Source organism: Podarcis tiliguerta, assembly GCF_965153285.1.
Source record: "Podarcis tiliguerta genome assembly, chromosome: 17".
Lineage (NCBI taxonomy): Eukaryota > Metazoa > Chordata > Lepidosauria > Squamata > Lacertidae > Podarcis > Podarcis tiliguerta.
The window spans coordinates 8889605-8915565 of record NC_139550.1 but is presented as its reverse complement, the minus strand read 5'-3'; the positions used below and the strand labels follow the sequence as shown (position 1 = coordinate 8915565).

General features: G+C 44.0%; 1 protein-coding gene and 1 long non-coding RNA gene across 6 annotated transcripts in view; one reads left to right on the top strand and one right to left on the bottom strand.

Moving 5' to 3' along the window:
* The window catches only part of LOC310667959, a 145923-nt gene that overhangs the window by 11318 nt on the left and 108644 nt on the right, over positions 1-25961 (top strand). The window lies entirely within an intron of this gene.
* Positions 1-25961, bottom strand: part of LOC310667385 (ephrin type-B receptor 5) — a 155218-nt gene that overhangs the window by 33653 nt on the left and 95604 nt on the right. For all 4 annotated transcript variants that reach the window (XM_083419629.1, XM_083419627.1, XM_083419626.1 and 1 more), the window contains 2 exons: positions 6671-6826; positions 3497-3835 (listed from right to left, as the gene is read on the bottom strand). In XM_083419629.1, coding sequence (XP_083275755.1) covers positions 3497-3835; positions 6671-6826 — 495 coding nt within the window. The remainder of the gene's footprint in view (positions 1-3496; positions 3836-6670; positions 6827-25961) is intronic.

Genomic DNA, 25961 nt, shown 5'->3' with positions numbered 1-25961 from the left:
CATAAACTGTTTGCAAATTGTATGCAAAATTATTTCTTCTCCGGTAAGTTCAGCAGAAAGCACTTAGTCTAGGTACAGTGCACCAGGCTCAGAAAATCTTGTTGGTACCCCTGGCTAGATGGACGAACGATCCGACCCAGAATAATATAAGGCGCTTCCAAGTTCCTTAAAAAATGCAGATTTGGTCATTTCATACAAGAATTTGCAAATACATTTCATGCAGGGGTTTTGTTCCTGGCCCCCATGCGCGTCAGTTGAATGTCCCTGTTCTGCCTTCTTCCAGGTCCAAAAGGACCTGCACATTGGTGATGACGCGTCAACTGGATGTGTCTAAAAATGGTTGCCACCTAACCTTGAATTCCACAAGTATTTATCTTTAGAGAGGCAGCCTCCAAACCTTGATGAGAAAGTCTCCACATCACCAACTGAATTTCTTTTACCTATACAGGTGACATCTGAAATGCAGCTTTACTGCTTCCAAGGCTTCACCCACCACTGAAACACAGCAACAACTTGGCTCCCTGACATTTTGATAAAGGTTTCCGGCATTGCGCAGACCTAGAGACTGCCTGTGTTTCTGCGGTTCAGACTAGCGATTCACGTAGTTTTTACCTTTTGTCAACCTCTCATATGCTTTCCCTTCAGAGACAGACAGGCTGGTGCATCGTTGCAACGTTCGTTTTAAAAGGCCGTGAAATGTGGGCTGCCAAGGACAGAAGCTGATGGGAAGTGAAAAGGTGCGCGGAAAGGAAGAGACAAGACAAAAGGCAGCTGGGGGAAGGAAGAGAGCAAGTGTGACACAGAAAAGGTAAACGAGGAAGTTGAAAGGGAAGAAGAACTGAAAGGTAGCAGAGGGTCAGGCAAAACAACAGCGGTGAGCAGGAGATGGAGGGGACCACCTGACACATCCTCTTCTAATAATGTTTCTTCCTTGCAGTATTTTCTTCCTAGGAATGTGCAAAACCTGTCCTCTTGTTTTCGTAGATATTTATACCTTCCTGCATGCAGGCACAGCATGTTTGCCAGTCAGCTGCTACAGCAGGGGTGCAATTGTTCTGGGGTTTTGTTTGTTTGTTGTAAAAGGGATCCCAACCACGGTAATGGACTACTTGTATAATCATATCCGAAATAGGCTTAAAGGGGCATTACAGTCCCCATTCAAAACTGCCGATGGAATTACAATGCCTGTCCTTGCTTTATACTGTAGCCATAGTCCAGTAACACCATTTCACATACTTTGCAAGGTTTAAAGGCCCATTGTTTGATATACTCATGACCGAATAGCAAAATGCGGAGAATTTATTGTTTTCCTCATGCTGGTGATGGTATATAAAACTCTAAAGAACGTGGGACCTGGTTACCCGTGAGAATAGCTCATATTCTGTATCAAGACTGGCTTGCTTGGTGTAGCCACCTGTTAAACTGAGGTTTGTTTGGTGGGGCAGAGCCTTCCTGGTGGTGGCGCCCACAGCTTTGGAGCTCCCTCCCCTGAGATATGACTGAATTTCCAGCACCAGCTAAAAGACCTGGTTCCTTGTTCAGAGACTTTGCTGGAGTCAGATTGGATGTTTATTGACTGTAATTTATCCCCCTTTGTTTTGTGATGTTGCTTTTATGTGTATTTAGGAAAGCTGCTTGTTTGCTGCTATCGTAACCCAATTTTGCATTATTTTTCCTGAGATCAAGGAGTAGTTTTTCAGCTATGTTTGGATGCAACCAGACACAATTTTGAACAAAAATGGCAGGCCAAACTGTTCAAAACTGCAGCAATTTTGTATGAAGTTTCCTGAGATCAAGGAGGTTTTTGTCTGTCTTTGAATACAACTTGATGCCAGACTTATTTTAAAACTGCACTGTTTGCTGTTGTTGTTGTTTTTATTGCTGTTTTGGTTTCTTACAGTTCCTGAGCAACACTGAGTATGAGGCTGCTAGTATAATTTTACTGTTATCCCTGAATTACGATTGCAATGTGCAGGATAGAAAGGTTATATATAATATAGTGCTAGTATTAACACAGATCAAACTGTTATTCAAAAAAAAGGAGAAGAAATTTGGGCCTATGATATGCACAGTGAGTGCAGAGCAAATCTACTCTATTTATAGTGATGATCAAGTGTTGGTAACAACTGTCAATAAATAGTAAAATTTACTGTAGAGTCACTAAAAGTGTGTAGGGTGGCTTGCATCTCAAGGCCTACTCGTGCATATCTGACGTGCAAAAACACAAGACAACCGTATCACGTAGACCAGGATCTCTGCTTACACGACACATGCAACCGATTTCTCTGTGCAACATACTGCATTAACGTCAGCTGCTGTTGCGGTTCCAACAAAAATGTTCATAACATTCACCCAAGAAAGCAAAAACGTTTATTTTATTTTTGCTCTGGAAACAGGAGATCACAGAGATTTGCAGCATCCCTACATTTCCCTACAATGTGCTTTAGAACTGCGCCATTATATGAGGTGTAGGAAAAGCTGCTGTTTGGAGACAGCCACAGAATCCAAGAAACTGCTCTTCATTTTTGCATCAGGTCTGATGCTCAGAGGTCCCCCTGCCAAAGCCTCACAGTGAAACACCTGCTCCTCTGACCCACGTGGCTGTCGACATACCCAACTCCTGTGGCCCTCCAGACTAAGGTCTCATCCACACAAATACACACAAATCTTTATTGTTGTTGTTGTTGTGCTTTCCCCTCAAAAACCCACTTTTCAATGCTGAACTGGAACAAACGGCAATTTGGGTTTCCTGCGGATTGCTGTTTGCTCCGATTCCGAATTAAGGAGCGAGTTTTCATGGAGGAAGCACTGGGGCTCCCCCCCCCCCAAAAAAAAAACACCTACAAGAGACTGAGTTATGAATCTGAAAGCCCCCAGTTTGAATCTTACCTCTTCCATGAATTTACACTCTTAGGCAAGCCACGCTGTTCTTACATATCCTCAGCGTCCTCCATCTACTGTGAGAGGGATAATACCATATTGGCCTGAATATAAGCCTCACTTTTCCCTCCCAAATTCCAACCGTGAAAACTTGAAATGCGGCTTAAATTCGCAACCTTATAAAAAATGGCTTTTGTGATATCGCTACTGAAACAGACATACGGTAAAACGGAACAGGTGTGAGTGACTGTGTAATTTTAAAGGAGTGGCTTATATCCGGGTATTGTCTTTTTCACCCCCCCCCCAATTAATTTTAAGAGTGTGGCTAATATTTGGGTGTGGCTCATATTCGGGCCAATATGGTAACATTGACTTATCTTATGGAGGTGTCGTAAGAATTACAGCTAGATAATGTATGGAAAGTCCTTTACGAATATTACCTATGATGGTGACACTTTAGGGTGGTGTGAGACTCTAAAGGGCAAATACCAGCAGAGCCGGCCCAATACACTTCGGTGTTTGAGTCATTGCTTGAACAGAAATGCCAAACAAGACCGGGAAGACAAAACAGAGGTGGCAAAGCAAAGAATGGGGCTCCCCCAAAAGCACTCCTCACCTGACTGGCTGGTGCTAACATTGATGGCGGCAAACTGTGGAGCATCTGGGCTGAGCTCCGTCACGAGGTTGACTGCCTGGATCTCAAAGGTGTACTGCACGCGGGTCAGGAGGTTGGAGACTTGCACCCGGCTCTCTGTCAGCCCCACCTGGCGTGGCTCAAACTGGACGCTGTCCCCGCAACGAACACAAGGCCCCGGGGAGCCTGTCGGGCACACCTTGCAGATGACGTTGAAGAAAACATCCTTTCGGCCACCCAAGTCCCTTGGGAGGCGCCAGGTCAGGAGGACGTTGGATCCAATGATCTCATAGCTGAGGTCACGAGGGGCAGATGGGGTGCCTGCAAGGAAAGCAGAGAGTGAGACCCTGATGACTGAGGAGAAACTCTCCTCCCTTAAAATAATGCAAAAAGGCAGCTGCAGTGTTTCAGAGGGTTCACACTTCAAGAAATAAAGGGGAAAGTCTTTACACTTCTTAATACTACAGTGGAACCTTGGTTGTCGAATGCTTTGGAAGTTGAACATTTCGGCTTCCGAACGCCGACAACCTGGAAGTGCATGCTTCTGTTTTCGAACGCAACTCAGAAGTCGAACGGCTTCCAAGGCGTGTTTCTCCATTTTTTCAATGGATTTTGCCAACTGGCAATTTCACCTCGGTTGTCGAACATTTCAGAAGTCGAATGGTGCGTCTAGCCAAAACAGACTCTCCACATATGAGAATATTATTATTATTATTATTATTATTTTATGGAGGGGGTGTGTGCAAAAAATTGTGGGCCCTGGCCAGCAGCCTCCTGGACAATTTCTGCTGCTAATGATAAGCCTCTTCCCCTCAAAACTGCCTTTCCCCTTTTAGCTAACTACAAATGCAGCAGTGGGCCATTTCAGACCAATACTATTCCTATAGAGAGATATGGGTGAAGACACACATTTTATTTCCACCAGAGCAGGAAAGGAAGGCTGGGGAATAGGGCTATGCTATACCAGTAGGGACGCGGGAGGCGCTGTGGGTAAAACCTCAGCGCCTAGGACTTGCGGATCGCATGGTCGGCGGTTCGAATCCCCGCGGCGGGGTGCGCTCCCGTCGTTCGGTCCCAGCGCCTGCCAACCTAGCAATTCGAAAGCACCCCCGGGTGCAAGTAGATAAATAGGGACCGCTTACCAGCGGGAAGGTAAATGGCGTTTCTGTGTGCTGCGCTGGCTCGCCAGATGCAGCTTGTCACGCTGGCCACGTGACCCGGAAGTGTCTGCGGACAGCGCTGGCTCCCGGCCTATAGAGTGAGATGAGCGCACAACCCTAGTGTCTGTCAAGACTGGCCCGTACGGGCAGGGGTACCTTTACCTTTATACCGGTATTGAAATAACATTGTGCTAAATGTTTCAACAAGGCAATATACCGGTGAACAAAAGGTGGAGATTTGACAAGTTCCCAGGGGATAGCTCAGCTGAACCAATACTTTGCTGATAATTTGCTGATAATTTGCAGATAATTTGCAGGCACCTTGTCGCTAGCTTTGTTGGCTCTCTCCCTCATTCCTCCTAACCGATAAGAAATAACAATAAGCCCTCACAGAAACCAGCAAACTCTTTCAGCTTCACCAGTATCTTTCCACTTAGAGCTCAGCTAATTTTGCAGAGCCTGCTAACAATCCAGGAGGAACCCCCCATGGCTAATAATCAAAGAGGCAAAGTAAACAAAGCAAAGTAAACAAAGAACTGGAAAGCACTTCTTTCTTCCCTCATACTCACCTCCACCAGTGGGAAAAAGAGGGGGAAGAGTTTTTATTTTTATTTTCTGGTGGTCTTTATGTTGTTCCCCCTAAATAGCTTTCCTCCATATTAAAAAGGGTTAATTTTTTTTATTTAAAGGAGTATCTTTTTGCTTGCTTGCACTCCCTCCCTCTGATAAAAAGGGAAAGATTGGTAGGATGAGGACTTTGGGGGGGGGCGCTTCTGGGGGGGTGGTGGAGGGGAGAAGATTTAGCTTGATGCCTTATGCTGAAATGGGAGGTTGGGCACTATGTGAGAATGATGGGGAGGGTTTTTTTCAGTAAGCAGTGCAAGCAAATGCATGTCTACTCACAAGCAAGCCTTATTGAATTCAATGAGGCTTACTCCCAGGAAAGTAGAAGTTTAGTTGAACTCAGTGGGACTTACGCATGCACAGGTTGTACTTAGGCCTCGGAGTGAGGAAGCAGATGCAAATTGACCAGTAAATCACTTAAACTACTCTTAAAGTGGTTGAAAATATATTAAACATTTTATATGGAAGTTTATTTAATATTTTTATTAAATCTACTCCTCCATTACACCACAGATGTATATTGTGATATATCGATATAATGTCATGTTTAGCTAGTGATATATTGTGATGTTGAAAACCAGATATCGCCCAGCTCCACTGGGGAACATGCGTGACACTGATGGAGGAAGCGAAGAGCATTTTCCAACAGTGAGGCCCAACCAGCTACTCGCCTTGGTGGCCTTTCATGGGTGGGGCGGCGGGTGGGGCAATGGAGAGAGATGACTTCCTAGAAATAGGCCTGGAACCAGATGAAATTAAGCAGGGGCTGCATCTAGCATTTGGGTCGAAGGGTCCTCTAGTAGCCACAATAATGAAATGAAGCGAAATCTCCATGTAGAGAAGCAGCATATCCTTCTGGTTATTCAGAAGGAAAGGCTGTTTCCAATGTAGCCTGAGTATCAGTTGCAATACATTCTGCCACGGACAGGCACCATGGCATTCAAAATCCTTCATGGATGATGCTGTGTCTCAAACATTGCCAGATACCTCCCTAAAAGAAGGCAGATAAACAGCAGTGTGGGGAGCGGCGAATCCCAGCAGCTTTCGGATAAGGAATCAGCTACTCTTCTCGGTCACACACAACTGCATCTTCTGTAAAAACCTTTCCCATGTCTGTGAAGGAGTGAGCGAGTCCCAAAGGATGCCCATTGAAATATAGCCCTGAATAGAATTGGACAGGAGCAAGGAAGGACTTGAGGCCATGGACAGATGGGAAAGGGGCACAGAAGAGCTAAGGGGAAGAAAGCCAGAACAGACCAAATGTGGGGCCAGGACAGAGGGATAATGCCCAGGAGCTAAAAGGAGGATTGCAGGAAGCAGGGGCCAATGGAAAGAAGGTTTAAAGCAAACCCACTCGCTCCCAGGTACTTACTGGTACAGGGGGTGTCGGAGGTGTCTGAAGACGAACGGTAGTATCGGGTCAGGCAAGCACATTCACTGGAGCCTGGTGTGGAAGAATAGCTGTGGGCAGGGCAGGGACTGCATGGTGCATCTCCCACCGATGCTTTGAAGGTGCCGACGGTGCAGGCTAAAGATTAAAAAAAGAGGGAGAAAAGGGGATTAAGCTATTAAACCTAAGCAGGTCAACAACCATCCTTCTGTTTCCCAGCCTACCAGCAAACAAAATTCACCTTGCCAATGGATTGGTCACAGGGAGCCCAACTGAACCTCCAGCCTGTCAGTGTTCAACTGGTAGGTCACAGTTAATATATAAAGTCAAGGAAGCTATTAGAGGGAAGGAGACTTCCTTCCAAAAATGGAATCCTTGTCGAGGCGAGGTAAACAAGGAAGAACAGAAATGCTGCTGAATAAATGCACATAGTCAATAAGGGATACCTTAATATTTATCTTAATATTACTTACTTAATATTATCATCTGTGCAGAGTGTACACCTGGGTTTACAGTCCTTCACTATATATCCCTATTATAGGTAAAGGAACCCCTGACCATTAGGTCCAGTTGTGGCCGACTCTGGGGTTACGGCACTCATCTCGCTTTACTGGCCGAGGGAGCTGGCGTACAGCTTCCGGGTCATGTGGCCAGCATGACTAAGCCGCTTCTGGCGAACCAGAGCAGCGCACGGAAATGCCGTTTACCTTCCTGCTGGAGCGGTACCTATTTATCTACTTGCACTTTGACGTGCTTTCGAACTGCTAGGTGGGCAGGAATATCCCTATTATATTTGGTATTAAAATGTCTACATGGCCTCCTGACACAGCTGGCCTGTGTATGACTTGAACTCTGAAGTTCCTAGTTAGTTTTCTCTGTCGGAAAAAGCGGAAGCTGGAGTTTCTGTCAAACACACAATATCCTATTGTCTGCATAACCAAAGTTTGCTTTAACAGAGGATACAGTTTGAGAAAGAGAGACTCTCCTGGCTGCTCTTGCGAAGCTGATTGTGATGACTTTTTAAAAAGAGCTTTCTTTCCTTAGGTCAAGTATTGAGCTAAGGTGCATTTGCAGAGAAGCAATGTGAAGCTAGGCAATTGCCGCAAAACTAGTTTTTCAGCTATTTAAATAGTTTTGAAACACTTTCACTTCATCGTCCTATTAAAATGTAAAGATACCCATCAGCAGAATGTATTGTTCAGGGTTTTTGCTGAAGAACACATCTCCTCTTTATTTGAAAGCTAGTCTCCTCTGAGTTTATTGTTTGTTCCCAGCAAGCTCCCGTAGGTAATTTTAATATGTAACCTGAAAGCTGACTCATGTCTTCCAAACCAGGATATATATCTAAGCATTCCATGCCAGAAACATGGGGAGCTGTGGACTGTACTCCTCAGCAATGTAGCCCATAAGGCAAACACAGCTTTAACTAATCACCAGAAGTCTCTACCTGTGTGCTTGCTTGTGCATATGTCTTCCCGTAAGTAGGGACACTGTTGCAAGTTCAGCAACCTGAAACGACCTACACCAGGGTTTCCCAAACACCAGCTGTTGTTGGACTACAACTCTCATCATCCCTAGCTAACAGGATCAGTGGTCAAGGATGATGGGAACTATAGTGAAACAACAGCTGGAGACCCAAGTTTGGGAAACCCTGTCCTACAATGAGAGAGCATCCCATTCCTTTCTGACAATAAGTATCCAATGGCACACCTGTAATCCATCCACATCTGCATATGCTGTGCACATGCAGGATTGAACATCACCGTTTCCTAAAATAAGTAAGATGCAGGAAAAGATTATGCAATGTACAATATTTATCTAATGTGCAATAAATTCTCCCTCTAATAGTTGTTCCTTCCAAGGTAAGTCCATAATCCTTACTTCTGGATTCATTCTTCTGGTTTCTGGGAACAAGGTTCAAGCTGAATTTCTACCAATTTGTAAGTCCCACTGACTGTGATCAGATGAGGTTAGTGCCTGTAAGACTGTACAGCCTAGAACTTAGATTTTGTGGGGCAGATTTCCCTTCATCACTATATGATGCTTTTTTGTTCTTAAATTTTTTTTTTAAAATTAGTTTTTGCTAAATGCAATGTTTTAGGGTGAAAGGAAACCAAATCTAGCCATTCCTGAAAATCACCAATGGGACCAACATTCTGAAGTCCCCAGAATTCAAAAATATCAGTGGTAAATACATTAATTTTGCTGTCAGAAGCTGTCATTGATTTTGCTCAAGGGGATTCAGAATATGCATCGGAGTTCACAATCTCGGGGTGATTTACAGGCAGAAAAACAGTTTTAACTTTGCAAGGTAAGATAAGGCTCTTCAATATCCCTCACTTTTAAGATGGGGTTAATTTCCCTCTTGCCAAAACAAAGCCAGTTTTGCAAACGTTGCTTCAGGCAAAAAGATCAAGCTTTCATCTTTTTTTTTCTTAACTGCTGCATACGTTTTCTTTTTTTCATAACGGGAACATGACTGAGGAGAAGGAGAAAAGACTGGAAGAACAGGAAGGCAAAGGGAAACATTTTTCTAGAGTCAGCAGCTAGAAATGCTTCACAAATGCTGTGCCCTATTAAGATGGCAATTTACAGCACAACCAAACAGCTGCCTCCCATGCGCCCAGATGGCACATCACGGAAGAGTCCCAGGACAATGATGTATAATTTTCTCCAGAAGAGCATCACACACACACACACACAGAGAGAGAGAGAGAGAGAGAGAGAGAGAGAGAGAGAGAGAGGCAGTGTTTACATGTCACACTAAAACATGGCTTAGCGCACATGTGAGCAGCCCATGGCCCAACTGGGTGCCCACCACCAATTAAATTCTCTGCCTGAGGGGAAGCACAATTGTGATTGGAGTCACACCAGTGCAGTTTCCTCCCCATGGAAATCATGTTTCTCTCAGCCCACCAAACAGCTGGGAGGAAGGCATGTGGAGAGTAATACTCAAACAGCTGGTTTGCAGGCTGGGGAGAGTATGGATGTGATGGGGAGGAATGGGCGTGGAGGGATGACTCTCCCTGGTGCCTTCCTCCCCATCACAATGGAGTCTGTATGTGTAGGAGTGTATGCTAGGGATAGGAGAAAAAGTCCGTTCAGTTCACATTTCAAGGTTTGCTTATCAAATTTGAAATTTTCAAAACAATATGTGAAGTGAAGCACAGCTAGCCTTCAAAGTTCAATTTTCTCTGAATTTTGCAATGCAGTTCTCCAGCTAGGTAATGCGTAGAAAAATGCATATGCTACTATAAAGTGAGCATATACACTGAAACTAGTATATAAAATGCATTGTATTAGGGAATATTGCTTTGGGGAAATGTGTATATTAGACAAAACTGCATCCCAAACTTTTTTTTTTTTATTAGGAGACTTTCATACTAAAATACTGATGAATTTTCATGCCCACTTCAAACAACAATTTTGCTTTGTAAATTGGAAATGTGAAGAACCGAATATAAGATTGGCAATATGGTAATATTAGAGAAACCAAATTGACTCACCCCGGCATGTGTGTGTTATTGGCTCTGCCCATAGCTGGCTTTGGCCACTGGCATGAGTTGCTTCCCACCAACACATGTGGTTCTCCGTGGCAAAAAGGACATCTGGTTTTGCAGACATGCATGTGCAGGAACAAGCTACAATAAGCCTCAGGCTCTCCTCTGGTCAGGGGAAGTTTGGAAGTGTTTGCTTTGCTTTTGGTTACCCATGATTTTTTTGGATTGTCTACAGCAACAAACTGTCACTCACACTAACTATGATTAATTTCAGTTGAGTCAACTCCAAGACGTGGCTTCTAAGGATGGCTTTGTGAAATTAGTCATAGTTAGCATTAGCCACAATATTAGGCCCAGAAGAAACAGTGAACTGCGAATAACTAAAGGTGGTGGATGAAGAATGTCAGATAGTTGGGGACTTTCAACTGCTATTAAACTATTAAGTTGAATTGTCAATGAGTAGGATCTGGTTTTTGGGAGCAGAAAGGGTGTTACACTTATAGACTGCTGTTGTCACAGAATATGTCAACTCATGCAATGGACTGTTTTATCAGTTTAATTATGTTTTGAGTGGTGTTTTGCTGTACTATGGTTGTTCTTACCCAAGAGTAAGAACATTGGATTCTACAGGACTTACTTTTGGATAGACATTATTAGGATTGAGCTGTGAGGCTTCTTAAGCCTAAACATGTTTACTTGGGAGTAAACCCCACAGGACAAAATAGGACTTGCTTCTGAGTAAACATGCCTAGGATTACACAGTAAATATTGCAGCCTTGATAAAACAGATTTAGGTGGTGGTGGTGAACACTTGGAATGTTAAAATCCAGTAGACCAAGACTAAACAAACAGTACAATAAGGCCAACCTTAATTACCTCTTCATAGACATGAAAGTCAACAAACATTTCTAGAAGGTGGGACAGAATCAGCCAAGGGGTTAGGCTTCTCTGGGGAGTGTCAATCACTCAAGGAGAGGGGGCACATGATTTGCTTCCACAAGCTCTCAAACTTTGGAAACTTATAAATATCTAAAGACATCTGGGAGTGAAGCAGATTTTTCTCCCTCTGTTCTTAGGAAGTTCTTCCTAAGATGGAAGTTTCATATAGCCATAGCGTAAAGTTCCAAAGATGAGCAATCATGACAGAAAAGGTCCATGTTTCCACGAGTAAAGGGGCCTTTTCTACAGATCTTGGCATGAGGACAGAAGTAAGGGAGCAAGTGCTCCTTCAGTGATCACTAATTGACGGCTTTTTGACCTTAAATTCTTAGTGACCATTTTTACTGATGTCACCTCACTAAAGAGACAGGAAAGTAGGAAACAACTGTACTAGATTCAGCAATACCCTACCTGTGTCACTTGGCAGTGGGACACACAAATGTCTCCCTCCCTTTTCATACCATATGCCAAGCGTGAAGAACCTGTGGTCCTCCATATGTTATTGGACTCCAGGTCCCATCAGCCCCAGCCAACATGAGCAGTGGTCATGATTAATGGGTGTTAGAGGTCAACAACATGTGGAATATGACAGGACATGTGTGGTTCCTCATTCCTGATATATCTGATAATGGATCCTCCACAACTTTTCTAAGGTTGGGGTCAGATTCATGTTATTTCAGTGAGTTGACAGTGGCATGAAACTGACATCGTTGCCCATGGCGGGGGCTCTCATCATCTTTGTGCCCATTGTTTGCATATTAAGTAGTGCTTCAAAAGCCCATAACACCTATTTCATTAGAGACAAAAAGAATAGATACTCAATGAGAATGAAAGCTCTATGAAACCTTCTTCAACTTTTGGATAGAACTGTCATCTGTCTCTGGTCTCCACAACCACATCTGGTATGAAAAGTTAGAATTTTTAGGTCCTCTTAGATGCTTGAAAATTTGATGTGAGCTGATCTGCCATTTCTGGACTTATAATGCTGATCAATTTCAGTGGCAATCCTAACTCCATTTACCTGAGAGTAAGCACCATCGAATTCAACAGGACTTGTAAGGAGACATGGTTAGGATTGTGCGGTTATGTTTTTCACATTTCCCAGTTCTTCCAATGAAGTTTCAATAGCAAACATAAGGATGGAAACATCTGAAAGCAGCATTAGACTGGAAACTGACTAATTTGCCGATCTGTAGTTACTCTCCAAAGCCAATTGATCCAAATATGGTGCCTATTACTGGACTGCCCACTGGAAGCAGCTGAAGTGAGAATCCTCCTTAATTGGGCCATTAGCGGCTGAATGAAACTTGTTAATATTAATCCAAATTTTAAAAATGTGATTTCAATAGCGGCATACTGAATGAGGTCAGGAATAAGCCATGCAGCAGCAACAGAGCAATATATTTATTAGAACTAACCAACTCACAAGCTGTATTTTGAGTTTCACAGAAGCTAGCTAATTTGCTGCTTTTAATTGTTTCTTATAAAAGCATTATGCTACTGGATGTCGGGAGGTCTTTAGAATTCTACGCAAGGGCTGCCCATAAAAGGGCAGCTCCGCTGGGAAAAGCGACCCTATGAATCAGGCCTCTCCAATTTGGTGTTTCAAAGTACAACTCTCATCAGCACCAACCTGCATGGCCAATGATCAAGGATGAGGTCAAAACACCTAGAGGGCAGCTGGTTAGGGAAGGCTGCTAAAATAAGTACTCAGTAAGTGCTATTCATTCTTGCTGATTCCAGTTTTGTTTCACACACTTTTTTCCCCCATTAGTGCTAGACTGGAATTATATAATTGTCTGGATTCAGGAAGCAAGTCAATCTACTGGTCAAAATTTAAGTGAACCATTTGTTACTTGGCAACCTGGAGACTCCACCTGTACATTTAAATGCACCACAGCTTTCTCCCATTTATTTCCCCCCTGGTCCTTATATCCACACGTTTCACGTTTCACCTGTTGAAGCCAGCAGGACTCTCTGAGTAGGGGCAAAGACAGGCCTTGGAACTCTGGCTAATGACAAATGGACAGCTGTAAGGGGGAATTTTGGGGTGACAACTCCATTTGACAATTTGTATTGTAGACTTTCCCAGCAGACATAATCAGAGATGTTGCCCCCTTCTCCATACACACTTTATGTGCATGTGTGCTTCTGGCCCCCCATGATTCGCCCATGAAAATGACAGGAGAGAACTGTATGCCAGGATACTGCCCCAAATTACATCCCACTATTTTCCAGGTTAACAGGGTTGCAAACAGTTTTCCCCCCTGAAAACAACTAAACCAGGAATGAGCACTGAAGTTCCACTAGACTTCCAGAAGTGACATTTATGCCATGCAGAAGATCACATAAAATACAAAAAATTATCAGTAAGGGAACATCAAGAAAACTGGAAAGTGAACATTAAACATCAACATCATCATTTAGCATTCCCTGAATCCTTTGACTGTTTGAATTTAAATTTGAAATGTAAAACTTAATAAAAATGATTTGACAAAAAAGAAAACCGGAAAGTGCTGTCAGAATGTAGCCCAAATCAGATTTCTCTCCCCCACACACATACCTGTAATATATGTGTTTCAGACCCCGACCCTATTAATGAAGGGGAAACCTGCACTCCAACCCCCCCCCCCAAACTCCCCGAGAGCCATTAAGGTAGTTTGTGAAGTCATTTGACTCTCATCATGCAACGCTCCAGACAATACCATAGTGAGAGAGACCACTTTGAAAGATCCAAGATGGCCCAACTCTGATCAATATTGTTCTCAAAACAAACTACCAGCCATACGTGCATTTGCATATTATAAGCATATTCCAAAAGTGAGATGTAACATTAAAATGTGAGATCTCTATTTATTGCAACCTGAGAACACTTTTGATAGGAATGTGAGGCACCAGATAAAATTGTGAGCAGATTGCCAGTTGGCCACCCCTGATTTAAATAATATGTAGGCTTGATTCTACATCGATTTGACAACCATGAAGAAGAAGAAAACCCTTTGGCAACTATGCCAATACTTCCAAGTAGGGTTCTAGGTAGTTGCAAGCCCTAAAAACCAGTATTGCCCAAACTTGGGTCTCCAGCTGTTTTTGGACTACAACTCCCATCATCCCTAGCTAGCAAGATCAGTGATCAGTTAAACCGATGAGAGCACAAGAGGCAACTTATATCTGAGGATATAGGTACACATCTATTTTAGTAAGCTCAGAATGGCTGAAGAAGTACTGTGCTGGTGCATCCTTCCTGAAGCTCAGAAAACAGGCCGTGATGGTATGGAAGGAGGTGGTAGAGGCAGCAATGATGTTGCATGTGATAATGCAAAATGGCAAGGAAAGAGCAGCTGCCTTTCCCTCTAGGCACTCCTAAACAGAACGGTGCTTAAGATGAAAGCACGGCTCTGCTCTCCATACGCCACCCCATGTGACGTTTGCAGGAGAGTAATCACCTCTGTGGACAAAAATCTACACACACACACACACACACACACACACACACACTGCATCCACCAGAACTTAATATGCATGCCTGGGCTTGTTTTTGTTGCAGCCGTGATTCCCCTTCAAGGACTTACAAGTGGGCAGAGTACAGTTCCCACCCAGCTCCTGGCATAGCAAGCCAGACAAAGGATTGCTGTATAGAATTCAACTTCTACCCTCAGGTCCTCCCGCCGCCCAGAGTCTTGCAGACAAATAAATGAGCAGACTATCTTTCATCCTCAATGCATCGTCTGAGACTTCTCTTCGCCTGCCTACATCATGCAAGAAACTCTCTCTTGTCTAGAGGAGCCGCCCACCTCTCCTGCCTCCCGACATTCCACAGGTAAGGGATCTGTATGATGCTGTCACTTTGGGTCTCCTAAGGGAAGAGGAACTAGCCTCCTCCTCTCTTCCAGGGGAAGAAAAATCCACATCTAGGCTTGCCACCTGGAGATCATTTGCATTTAAACATAGGAGGGGAGACAGCTGAGGCTCCTTCTGGCTGTTTGGGAGCTGCGGCTGCTTCACCCCATGCAACATCAGCAAATTTAAAAGCTTGAGCTTTGAGCATCGCTCCTGGAGGCAAGTGGGCAAAATGAATCCATACAGCCTTTCTGTGGGCCACAACTTGCCAAAGCTAAATGGGGGGCTCAGCAGAATTTTCACTGCACCCCAAAGCTACAGGGGGGAAACATACATTATTCAAACATGCACAAGTGTGCTTAATGGGCATGGTCATTGCAGGTCTCAGAATCCAGTTTTTCCAGGCCCATAATTAGGACTACCTTGGACCCCACTTTTCTACCTGTGGTTCAAAGGTCTGTTTCCTAACCCTTCCCAGTTAAGACTCCGGCTGACCTTTAAACAGCACTAGCCTTTCAATGACCAGATTAGAATGGCTTTGCCCTGTGTTGGTATAAACAGGTTTTACAAGTTTCTACCTTGCATTTTCTTCCCATTGTCCCAAGTACACCGGGCAGAAGGCAGCTAACAAATGCTTAAACTGATAATAAATGAAAAATAGCACTTGTTTTATATCACTTTACTTAAGGCCGGTGTGCATGCGGCTGTGTTTTCAAGTTGCCAGCCCAAAGACTTTCTGCTCTGAATGGCGCTACACATGAGAAAGTGGGCATACATCAATGTGCCCCACTTGGGGTGCTTGGCTGACGGAAGTAACTCTGCCCTCCAGCCTGGCTTGTTTTTCTTCTTTCCTCCAATTTTCAGACGCAGTTCTCAACATCTAATGAAGACTAGTGGGAATGAGGGAAAGTAGGGCAAATTCATATGCCTGCTAGCTCTAAGTATGGTTATGTTTGGAAGGGAGTGGGAGAATCTAGTAAGAGCAGGCAGAAGGAGGTGGGAGAATGAGAAGGGCTCTGGATAGCAACAAGGGAAGACCCAGTTGTAAGAAACACAGGGATGCCTCCAAAAATGGCAGCCCCATCTGAAGTTCACCCTCCTCTCTAATCCAGTGCACAGAACAACTTATCTGGCATTCGACTTAAGTACTTCTCCACCCACATCAGTGACTGACAGCCAATAAGGAGGACTGGGGCAGGGGATGGAGAAATAAATAGCAGATGGATGGAGCAAGCTTGTTTTCTGCTTCTTGGGAAGGTAGGACCCAAACCAGTGGCTACAAGGGAGGAGATTCCGATTGAACATCAGGAGGAACTTTCTGATGGTAAAAGCTGTTCGAAAGTGGAATGGACTCCCTTGGAAAGTGGTGGACTCTCCTTCCTGGGAGGTTTTTAAGCAGAGGTTGGATGGCCATCTGTCATGGATGCTTTAGCTGAGATTTCTGCATTAAAGGGGATTGGATTTGATGACCCTCAAGGTCCCTTCCAACTCTACAAGTCTATGATTCTATAATTACCGTACATGAGGATACAAGTAATTCTCATTGTAGAAAAAGGAAAGAAGGAAGTGAGCACATACGAAGTGCCTGTTGGATCAAGTCAATCAATGGCTCATCTCATTCAGCATCCTTAGTGTGACCAACCAGATGCCTGGGGAAACATGGAACTGCTGTTTACAGTGGCAGCCCTGGGTTGATTATGATGTCCAGTTTTGCTCAGAGGAAACAGAAAGAGTGCGTGTCCTTAGTGTATCTAGGGACTGGAGGCTACTTCAGTCATTATTCAAACTGTAAACGTTAGGCAATGAATTAACTAGATTAATTAAGACACTTTTGATAAATAAAAAGTTGCTCCCAGTTCATTTGGTTTTAATAAAAGTCTACATAAAGCCTTTAACACAAAAGTCTGCTAGAAATATACACAACTGACAACCTCTGATAGGTGTACGCTCCACATTCTCTATCATGGGGAGACTGTGTGATAAGCTGGCATCTTCAATGGCAGATCAACAAAAAATGAAAGTAGTATGCTCTTTTTTTCAGAGTGATTAATTTTTTAAAAAAAAATGTAACCTTTATGCAGATCTAATTGATTAAAACATACAATTAATCAGTTAAGGTTTTTAATTGAGTGACAGCCATAGAAAATACATGTATAGCATTTGGAAAAACAAGGATTTTCTCTCTGCATCTTCAAGTCCATGCCTCAGCGCAAACTTGTGTATATCTGTTTGTATATAATTTTTTCTTATTGCCCATCACTCAAGGTTGTTTGAGGGGAGGCGGTTCATAGTTACCTTTGGCTAACTATGGGTTGTATCTACAAAGTCACTGCGTGAGTGGGTTGACTTCTGCTAGCACAATGGAATTTCATCTCCCTTGCCCTCCATCTCTGTGCCCTCCTAAATTTCTCTGGGGGTCCCCTCACCCCTTTGGGGCACAGCGAGGAGGGGAGAGAGAGGAAGTTCCATTGTGGGAGCTGTTACACTCATGGAATTATTAATTTAATGTTGCTCAGTATATGCAGCAGTTCCTCAACTCGTCATGGAAGAATCCTCCCTCTCAGTTAATTGGGCCTTTGTAATTCTCGTCTCTTTCTCTCCTACACAGAAATATTCCCAAATGCAGAGCTTCAAAGGAAAGCTGTAGGGCAACATTAAGAATACAGGAGCGTGAGGCAGAAAATGCTGACTCGTGGGACAAATCTAGTGCTGGGTTTTCTGGAGCAGGCCCACAAAACGAGTGGGGTGAAAATGGATGCTAAGAGTGGAGAATTTGTGTGGCCAGAAGAATATCTCAGCCAAGCCAGACTCCTACCCCATATGTTCTGAGGCATCCACCATAGGTATTAACATTTTTCACCAGCCCTCCACATCACCATAAGTCTTTGAATAGGCACATAAAGTGGGATGTAGCACTCCCAGGGATGCTAGGAAACTGCCATGCATGCTCCAGGGCATCTGGTGTGACTTTGGATTTGGTGAAAACACCAAGCCCAACCTCAGAGGATACCACCACCTCAGACACCCCAAAACACTGGTACAGCCAACAGTCCATGAAAACACTGAACCATAGCTGATTTTCTGTTGTCAAACAGGTCTGAAATAATCAGGATTCTCCAGGGATTTCCCCCAGCTGCATTTACCCCCCCCCCCCCAAAAAAAGAGAGAAATCCATTGGGTGGAAACCCATATTTCTGTTGCTCCTGCTAGCTAGACAAGAAGCAAAATAGCAAAATAAAATCATAGTGCATGTAAAGCCGATTTGCAGAGATTAAATGTGTTTCACAGATGTTCAAGCCTCCTCCACCTTCCTAATGAAAAGATAATTGGAGAAAAATCACCGTGACCTAAAATTTCGAGCAACTTACGTTTTTCATCTCCCACCTCGGTCAAAGAAGGCCAGATTGACAGCACCGGAGGCAGAAGGTCTCAGCAGGTCCACAGAGGCCGCGGACCAAAAGGAAAGAAGTACAGCTGCCCTGAAATACCCCTTACCTCACAGAACCAACCCTTTGGGCCTAAACATTTAAGGGACAACACCAGAGGACGGAAAAGAAAAAGGGAGCTGACACTTAAATATTGCACCCATGCTGAAAATTGCTGGCACAACTCTGTGTTTAAAAATGCATTCTCTACACTGGCTCCCTCCAGCTTTCTGGGCATAATTCAAAAATGATAGCTGTGGCTTTTAAAGACCTAAAGAGCTTAATCTCTATGTGCTGCAAAGGCCCCCTTCTTCCCTGCAATCCACCAAGCTGCTTCAGACAGAAGCCTCACTTATTCCAGCCGCATGCCAAGCACATGCCACAAAGGAAGTCACTGCAACAATCCTCAGGGGCTGCCCATAAATGAAGGTCTCCCTTCTCTCAGCCCAGAATCACTGTGTGCCATTTCATTTGGGAAATGAAGGGAATCTGTTATTTCTTTATTTAAAATGCAAGTTACTAGCCCCTATGACCAGGTGTGGGGAATCTTTGGCCCTCCAGATGTTGCTGAACTACAACTCCATCACCCCTGGCTATTGTCCATGCTTGCCGGGGCTGGTGGGAGTTGTAGCTGGAAGCCCAAAAGTGCCCCACACTAGCCTTATGGAAACAAGCAAATGCTGAAGTTTTGTGGGCAATGCCAGGTGGGATCTCTGAAGTTGCTAAGCAAAATATCCAGTAGTCAAAGGGTGGGGGCACAGGGGAGGGCCATTTCCTTCTTGCCCAGCTTGTGAACTTCCAAATCCATCTGGATGTCTCTCGCTGGAACCAGAATGGTGGACAAGATGGACCTGGGTCTGATCCATCAAGACATGTTTCTGAGCTCTTAGTACAGCAAAGCAGATGCCTCGCTGTAGCACTGACCACTGGAAAAGCACAAAGCTAGGCAGAAGTACAAGCTGAGCCCTTGCAAAGTTGAGGCTGGAGCTGCATTTCCTCAGGGGCCACGGAGAGCTGCCTCTTCCCATTAAGTCAAGGCTGGCTAGAGCTTCCCTTCTGGTCTGTCTGGGTCTCTCCCTGCCCGCTTCTTCGTTGCTTGGCATGGTGTCAGGCTGCCAGTACAGTTCAGCTGGGCACAGCTCATGCCTGTACCCAGAGACAATGACCCACTTTCCTTTACTCTTCCTCCTCCTCGGCTACTGCGTGCCTGCCAATCAGGAGGAGGGGAGGAGCAATGTGGGTTGGACAGGAAGAGGATAAAACCATAACGAAAGATGCTGTGTGATGGGGAGGAAGGGGGTGGCAACTGTGGACCGATGGGGAAAGGAAGGGGACAGGGGAGAATGGCAGAATGGCACAGCTAGAGGGAGGGAGTAGGAAGCTGAGAGAGAAGGGGGGAAATATGGGTGGGGGTACAGTATGAGTTTTGATTTGCCAGACCAACTAGCAGTCCTCTGTTGCCTATGATTGGTATTCTACTAACCTGTGTTTGGAGAAATAGGAATCCCAATTGACTAGTTGGATTCTTAACATATACTTAAGTGGAAATCCAAGACTGATTCTCTTCTAACAACTGGTTGCAAGAACCGGCAGCCGGCACAAGCACAAGTGGTGGTTAGAGTGGCTGCCGCCGACATTTTCCTGAAATTCACTGAAAGCGAAATTTGAGAGCAAATGTGGGAGCTCCTCCTTGGATAAAATATTAAGGGAATTCTGAGGGAAACCAAAGGGTTTCACACGTCCCCAGGTTGTCACCCGGTTTTGCCGAAAGCAACATTCGAAACAAATCTGGAGAGTCTTTTTTGCCCAGCCAAAAACGTCTGAGAAATTTTAGGTGAAACCAAAAAGTTCTTGATAAATTTCCTGCAGCATGATGGGATGGAGGCTACCAGGAGGGATTTTCGCTATAGGGAAATTCAATGTGAATTTGGACATTCTTCTTCAGGGCGAATCTTCTGATGAATTTCAAGGAAAGCAAAATTAGTTTTGACAAGTCTTCTTGGATTTTCTGGCAGGGCTGGGGGTGTCCAGACATCCCAGTGGTACTGATGGAAATAAACTCAGAAGAGAATCTTCATTTTGAGTGCCAGTGTCCAATGAGGCAATTAGAAACAGAGTCAATGTGGGAATTTGTGTAGACACAGTAAAGGAATGTGCTACTTGGACAGTGGCTAGGGGCACTGCCAGTCTGTTGCTATTTTACAGGTGGCAAACTCAGGTTGTGTAACTGAAATGAATTTGGTGCTCTTACACAAGAAGCCAGCAATGACCCAGATGTTTTGTAAACAGAAAGTGACATGGAAATGCACTGGAACGTGTGAGATAACAATTGCTTGATGTGGTGTCAAATGAAAAACAAACAGAATGGATGCTCAAAAAAGCAGCTGATGCCATATAAACTCCCCATAAATGAACAAAATCGGGATGAATGCTCAATAAACAGGTTGTCTGGAAGTGTTTTATGGCCGTTGGTCTGATTTCCTTCCTTCCAAGTTTTTCTTCTTCTGATTTTTCAAAACGTAACATAAACATTTTCTCCCTTTGCTACGGATCTGTCTCATCATGTGCTTCTGCAATGAATGCCCTCCCGCCTTCGAAAACTGCACAGAAGGCGGCCTGAGGGGCAGAGAAAGGAGGGAGAGAACAGAGAAGTGCTGGATAGGATTTAATGGCCTTAATCAAAAACTTTCTCCCCATCCTCCAATCAGCTTCCTGCGGCTATGATATTATTAGACAGAATGCAAGGAATAGCGCGATTAGGAAGCTATCCCACCACATATGTCACTGGGAGAAGGAAAATGGGAGAGAAGGATGAAGGCCCCTGCATCAGCTAAGCACAATATGGGTGGGATTTAAAATGCTCCCTTTGGAATTGGGAATCTGATAGGAAGGCAAGGAAACAAGACAGCACAAAGTCCTGTACATACCAGCCATCCCAATGTCCTAGCTGTGCAGACAGGCAGACGGCCCGGCCTACCATAGGCTGCAACTCTATTCACACTTACCTGGGAGTAAGCCCCACTGGAAAAAGTGGGACTTATTTCTGAATAAACCTGCACTGGACTGTATTGCACACACTGTACTGCAAGGCAACATGTGAAAGGAGCAGGGAAGCTGTAGGATTGTGGGGTAGGGATGGCAGAGGATGAAAACGAGAATGGATAAATGCAGGTTACTGCTTCCTGAAAGCTGAAACAAACCAGACCGAGATATTCAGTGAAACTTAAGGGATGGGACAAAGGGGATAGGAATGAAAAGCTGAGTGGTTGATCTAGAGCAATTTTTTTACAAGATTTGGTATATCTCTGGGCTTGTGGTTCTCAGACAGCACTGCCTCTCCATACTATACGGCAAACTGCTTCTGGATAAGAAGGAAGTTTCAAAAGAAGACGTGAAGGTCCGAATTTGGAAAAGAAACCCAGTTAAAACATCTCACTTGGTTCTCTGGACACCAGGCCTGTGAAAGAGCACCACCAGACATACAAGCCTACGAATTTCTCCCTCAGAAAATGAAAATGAAAGAAAACTACAAATGGATTTGTAGCCTATCCTTCCCATATCCTTGGAATCCAACACAATGGCCTGGGGAATAAAATTACGCTGTTCTGCGGCCTATTTCTTGCTGAAGTGGTGAGCCTTTGAGCGGGCTCCGCTTCTTCAGACAGAAAGACTTGAGGGGAGCTCTGTGGTGCAATTGAAAACATCCCTCTTGAACAATGAAAAGAAGGCAGAATGGCAAATGTGCTTCTGCATCACATCTTATATAGTGATGATGATATTTATTTAATTTGCATACCGCCCTATATCAGCAGGTCTCAGGGAGGTTGCAACATTAAATCACAATATAAAAACACAAAATACATAATTAAAATAAAAACTAAAACAACCCGATAGAAAAACCCTCCACAACACATTTTAAAAAGGCATTGGATGTCAATCAGTCAAAGGCCTTTGTAAAGAGGAACGTTTTTGCCTGGTGCCTAAAGGTGTATAATGGAGACGCCATCGGTATTACTATCTCGTAATGATCTGTACACCTTGCAGCAGCATGGTAAGACTGGGTGGGGTTTACTGAACGGGGAATTATACTTGCTCCTGAATCGCTTCCTTAAAGGGTTTCCTCTTTCGGACCCCCCCATATTACCTTCTTTATAGTCTCAACCCTCCTCCCTACACACCCATCACTGTACACATCCAAACACTGCCTCAGCAAAAGAAAAGGGAAATAACAGGATGACAGTGCTAAACATGGTGGGCTACTGTCCCACTCTTTGCAAAACAGTTGGATGTTCTGTGGACTGGTGGAAAGGCAGAAACACAAAATGGCAACGACTGGAGAGACGGAGAAAACACAAAACGGCAATGACTGAACGAGGACGGCGTCTGGCTGCCCCATAAAAAGCAAATGAACGAAGCATCGCAATTCCAGAGTTAACACCCCACCTGGAAGCACCCTGACTGAAAGCTCCTTCCCAGCAAAAGGAGAAGAAAAATTCCTGCAGATAGAAAGCAAGGATGTCAAGAAGAAAGGTCCCACTCTGGCCTTCCCCTCCCCACCATGTTCATTATTCACTGGAAACTTTTCACTGTCAGAGAGCATTCAATAATGTGAGCACCTGCCTCCAGTCTGGAGGGACGTAACCCAGACAGAATTTTGCCACTTCAGCAAGCACAAGTCCACTGGCAAAGTCAGAAGTTGAAAATGCCATTTGCACACTGTCTGAACTTTGCAAAGATGGGAAAGCAGCAAAGTTGAAAAAACAAAAAACACCTTGCCTGATGCAGCAGACTGCTGGTGGCAGTCATAGTAACCTTCACAGCAGACAGCATAGTCCGTGATACTGAAAGGAAGCTCCAGGAAAGTAAGGGAAACACCTCGTGAACATGGCCTGAAAAGTACTAAATAGTAACAGGCTGTAACAGAGGCTTGCAAATGAAATAAAAATAGCTGTCTTGGTCATTTAAGGAGAAGCACAGACTTCAATTGTATCTAAGAACAGCACCTTTTTTCTTGTGAAGACCCTCTTGGATCATATATTTTCATGTAATACTGGAGTTTACTTGCAAGTTACAACTAGTTTTGCTTATAAACACTGAGAATGCTACATAAATAACAGTAACAATAAGTTTCACAACCTTATTTAGAAACTGGGTATTACAATTGTGCTTGCTTTTACTGAATTTTGAAAATATGAAAACATTGGTATTTTGGAAACAACGTATGTTTGTTTTTTAATGCAGTTTTATGGAATCTGCAAGTGAAATAGGAACATCAGAGCTAAAAAGAAATCTGCATTTTTTAAAAAGTACCTCCCCATTCTGCTGGGAGAGTTCTAGATTCCATTCCCTCACAAGGTAAGAATCATGATTACTCAGGCCAGGGTTTGTTTGTTTTTATAATCGTGGTGCCTCTCTGGGTATAACCTGGCTATTAGACAAAACTACTATTTAGGGATGAACTAGGCATTATACAAGTCATTTTGGGTAGCAACGCTGAAATTGACCCCCCCCCCCACTCCCTCCATATGACAAGATCAACTTGCCTCATGTCAAGTTATGGCAGAAGAGCAATGTGGGGTTGCTGTTTTGTTGTTGTTGTTTTTTGTAGCAGCCCCTGTTCCAGATAATGGGGATTTCTGCCTTTTAGCTTTGGTGCCTTTGCTTAACAACAATACAAACCACCCAAAACCCCTCTGCATCTAGTAAACCAACAGCAGCACCCACACATTAGGAAGAAAGGTGTAGGAGAATCCTCCCTGGTGTGCTCGTTTACTGCATGTAAGAAAGTTATCTATATCTCTATCTATCTATCTATCTATCATCCATCCATCTATGTGGAGGAGCATTCAATAACATGACCATCATGCACACATACCTTGTATTCTGAAGTGGAAAAGACTACATCACCTAAGAACCAGCTCATTCATCATACTGTATAGACCAGCTCTCAACAGAGTTTCAGTTCTCGAGAGCAGAAATGCTAATGCCCCAAATCTCTTGAGAACCAGGATTCTGAGAAACCACAGAACGTTCAGAGCCTTTGTGCTTGAAGAAGGACTAACTGTTGAAACATGGTGTACATGTGTGCATTGATTAAATCGCAGTACAATAGGAGATCCTGACGCATGGTTATGTGGTCACATCAACATTCCCCCTTCTGATGTGATTTACCGTAATCAATGGGCTCATGTTCCGGTGGTAACTTTTTTTTTTTAAAGGGGGAAAGACATTAACTGAAAACTGCATATATCTAGCAGTTTAACAAAGTCCAGAAACCGACAACAGAAAAACAGTGGTCGCTATTGCATCAGTGCTACTCCAGCCGGAGGCAGGGGTGCGTGTTGGGAAAGAACCTAAAATACTCTGAGAAACTGTGATGGGGAGAGTTTTGTAAGGTTTTCTTCAATGCTGCTGTACACCAAGGGAATCCTGTTTTTAGCCCCTGGAAGCAACTTTTCAGTTTTTGTGCAACTACAGAATTTCTCTGCGGCATTTCTCCATGAAGAGGTGCAATCTTCTTTGGAAGTCCAAATACAGTGGTGCCTCGCAAGACGAAAAGAATCCGTTCCGTGAGTCTCTTCGTCTAGCGGTTTTTTCGTCTTGCGAAGCAAGCCCATTAGCGGATTAGCGCTATTAGCGGTTTAGCGGCTATTAGCGGCTATTAAAGGCTTAAGGGATTAGCGGATTAGCTGCTAAAAGGCTATTAGCAGCTTAGTGCCTTAGAAAAAGGGGGTGGGGAGCAAAAAAAAACCCCAGGAATCGCAAGACATTTTCGTCTTGCGAAGCAAGCCCATAGAGAAATTCGTCCTGCGAAGCACCTCCAAAACGGAAAACCCTTTCGTCTAGCGGGTTTTCCGTCTTGCGAGGCATTCGTCTTGCGGGGCACCACTGTATATAAAGTTATAAGGACACTTTATGAACATGCTGGAGGAAAAATCCAACCAATGGGAAAGGGAAGGAGATTGTGCCAAGCATGCCAGCGGACATCCTTTTTGGCCCACCGCTGTATAAACACAGGGTGGGCTTATCTTCCAAGTCAGCACCCACAAGACAGCTGAGAAGACAATCCAAAGCAAGAGTGCACTTGTGAGTGTGACCACACTGCAGTTTCAACAAGCTCCGAGAAAGGGGCTTAAGATGATCATAGCTCTAACTAAGGAAGGGTGGTCCACATATTAACACAAATGTAAACAAATCATTGATCATAATCATCCACAGTTTATCTCTAATCATGCTTATGAAATATTTGGCGAGGGAAGTAATGCTTTTGGTTTAACGCACTCACTTGGCATTCTGTGTGTACGTCTGTTTATTTGTCACTCCTGTTGTAATGCTCTGCTGAATACTGAGATATCGGAATGAAATTTAGTAGGCACACGAAGGGCAGAATTCCACACGTCAAGTTGAAATACCGCCTCGTTTTCAAAGGAAGGAAGAAAATGCAAAGTGTAACGCAATATGCCTTAAAGACTGAAAGATTAATATAAAAGTTGCTGTGCTTGTTCAAGATACCATTTTATGTTTCACATTCAAAAACCCCTGCTTGACCTAACACACACACACACACGT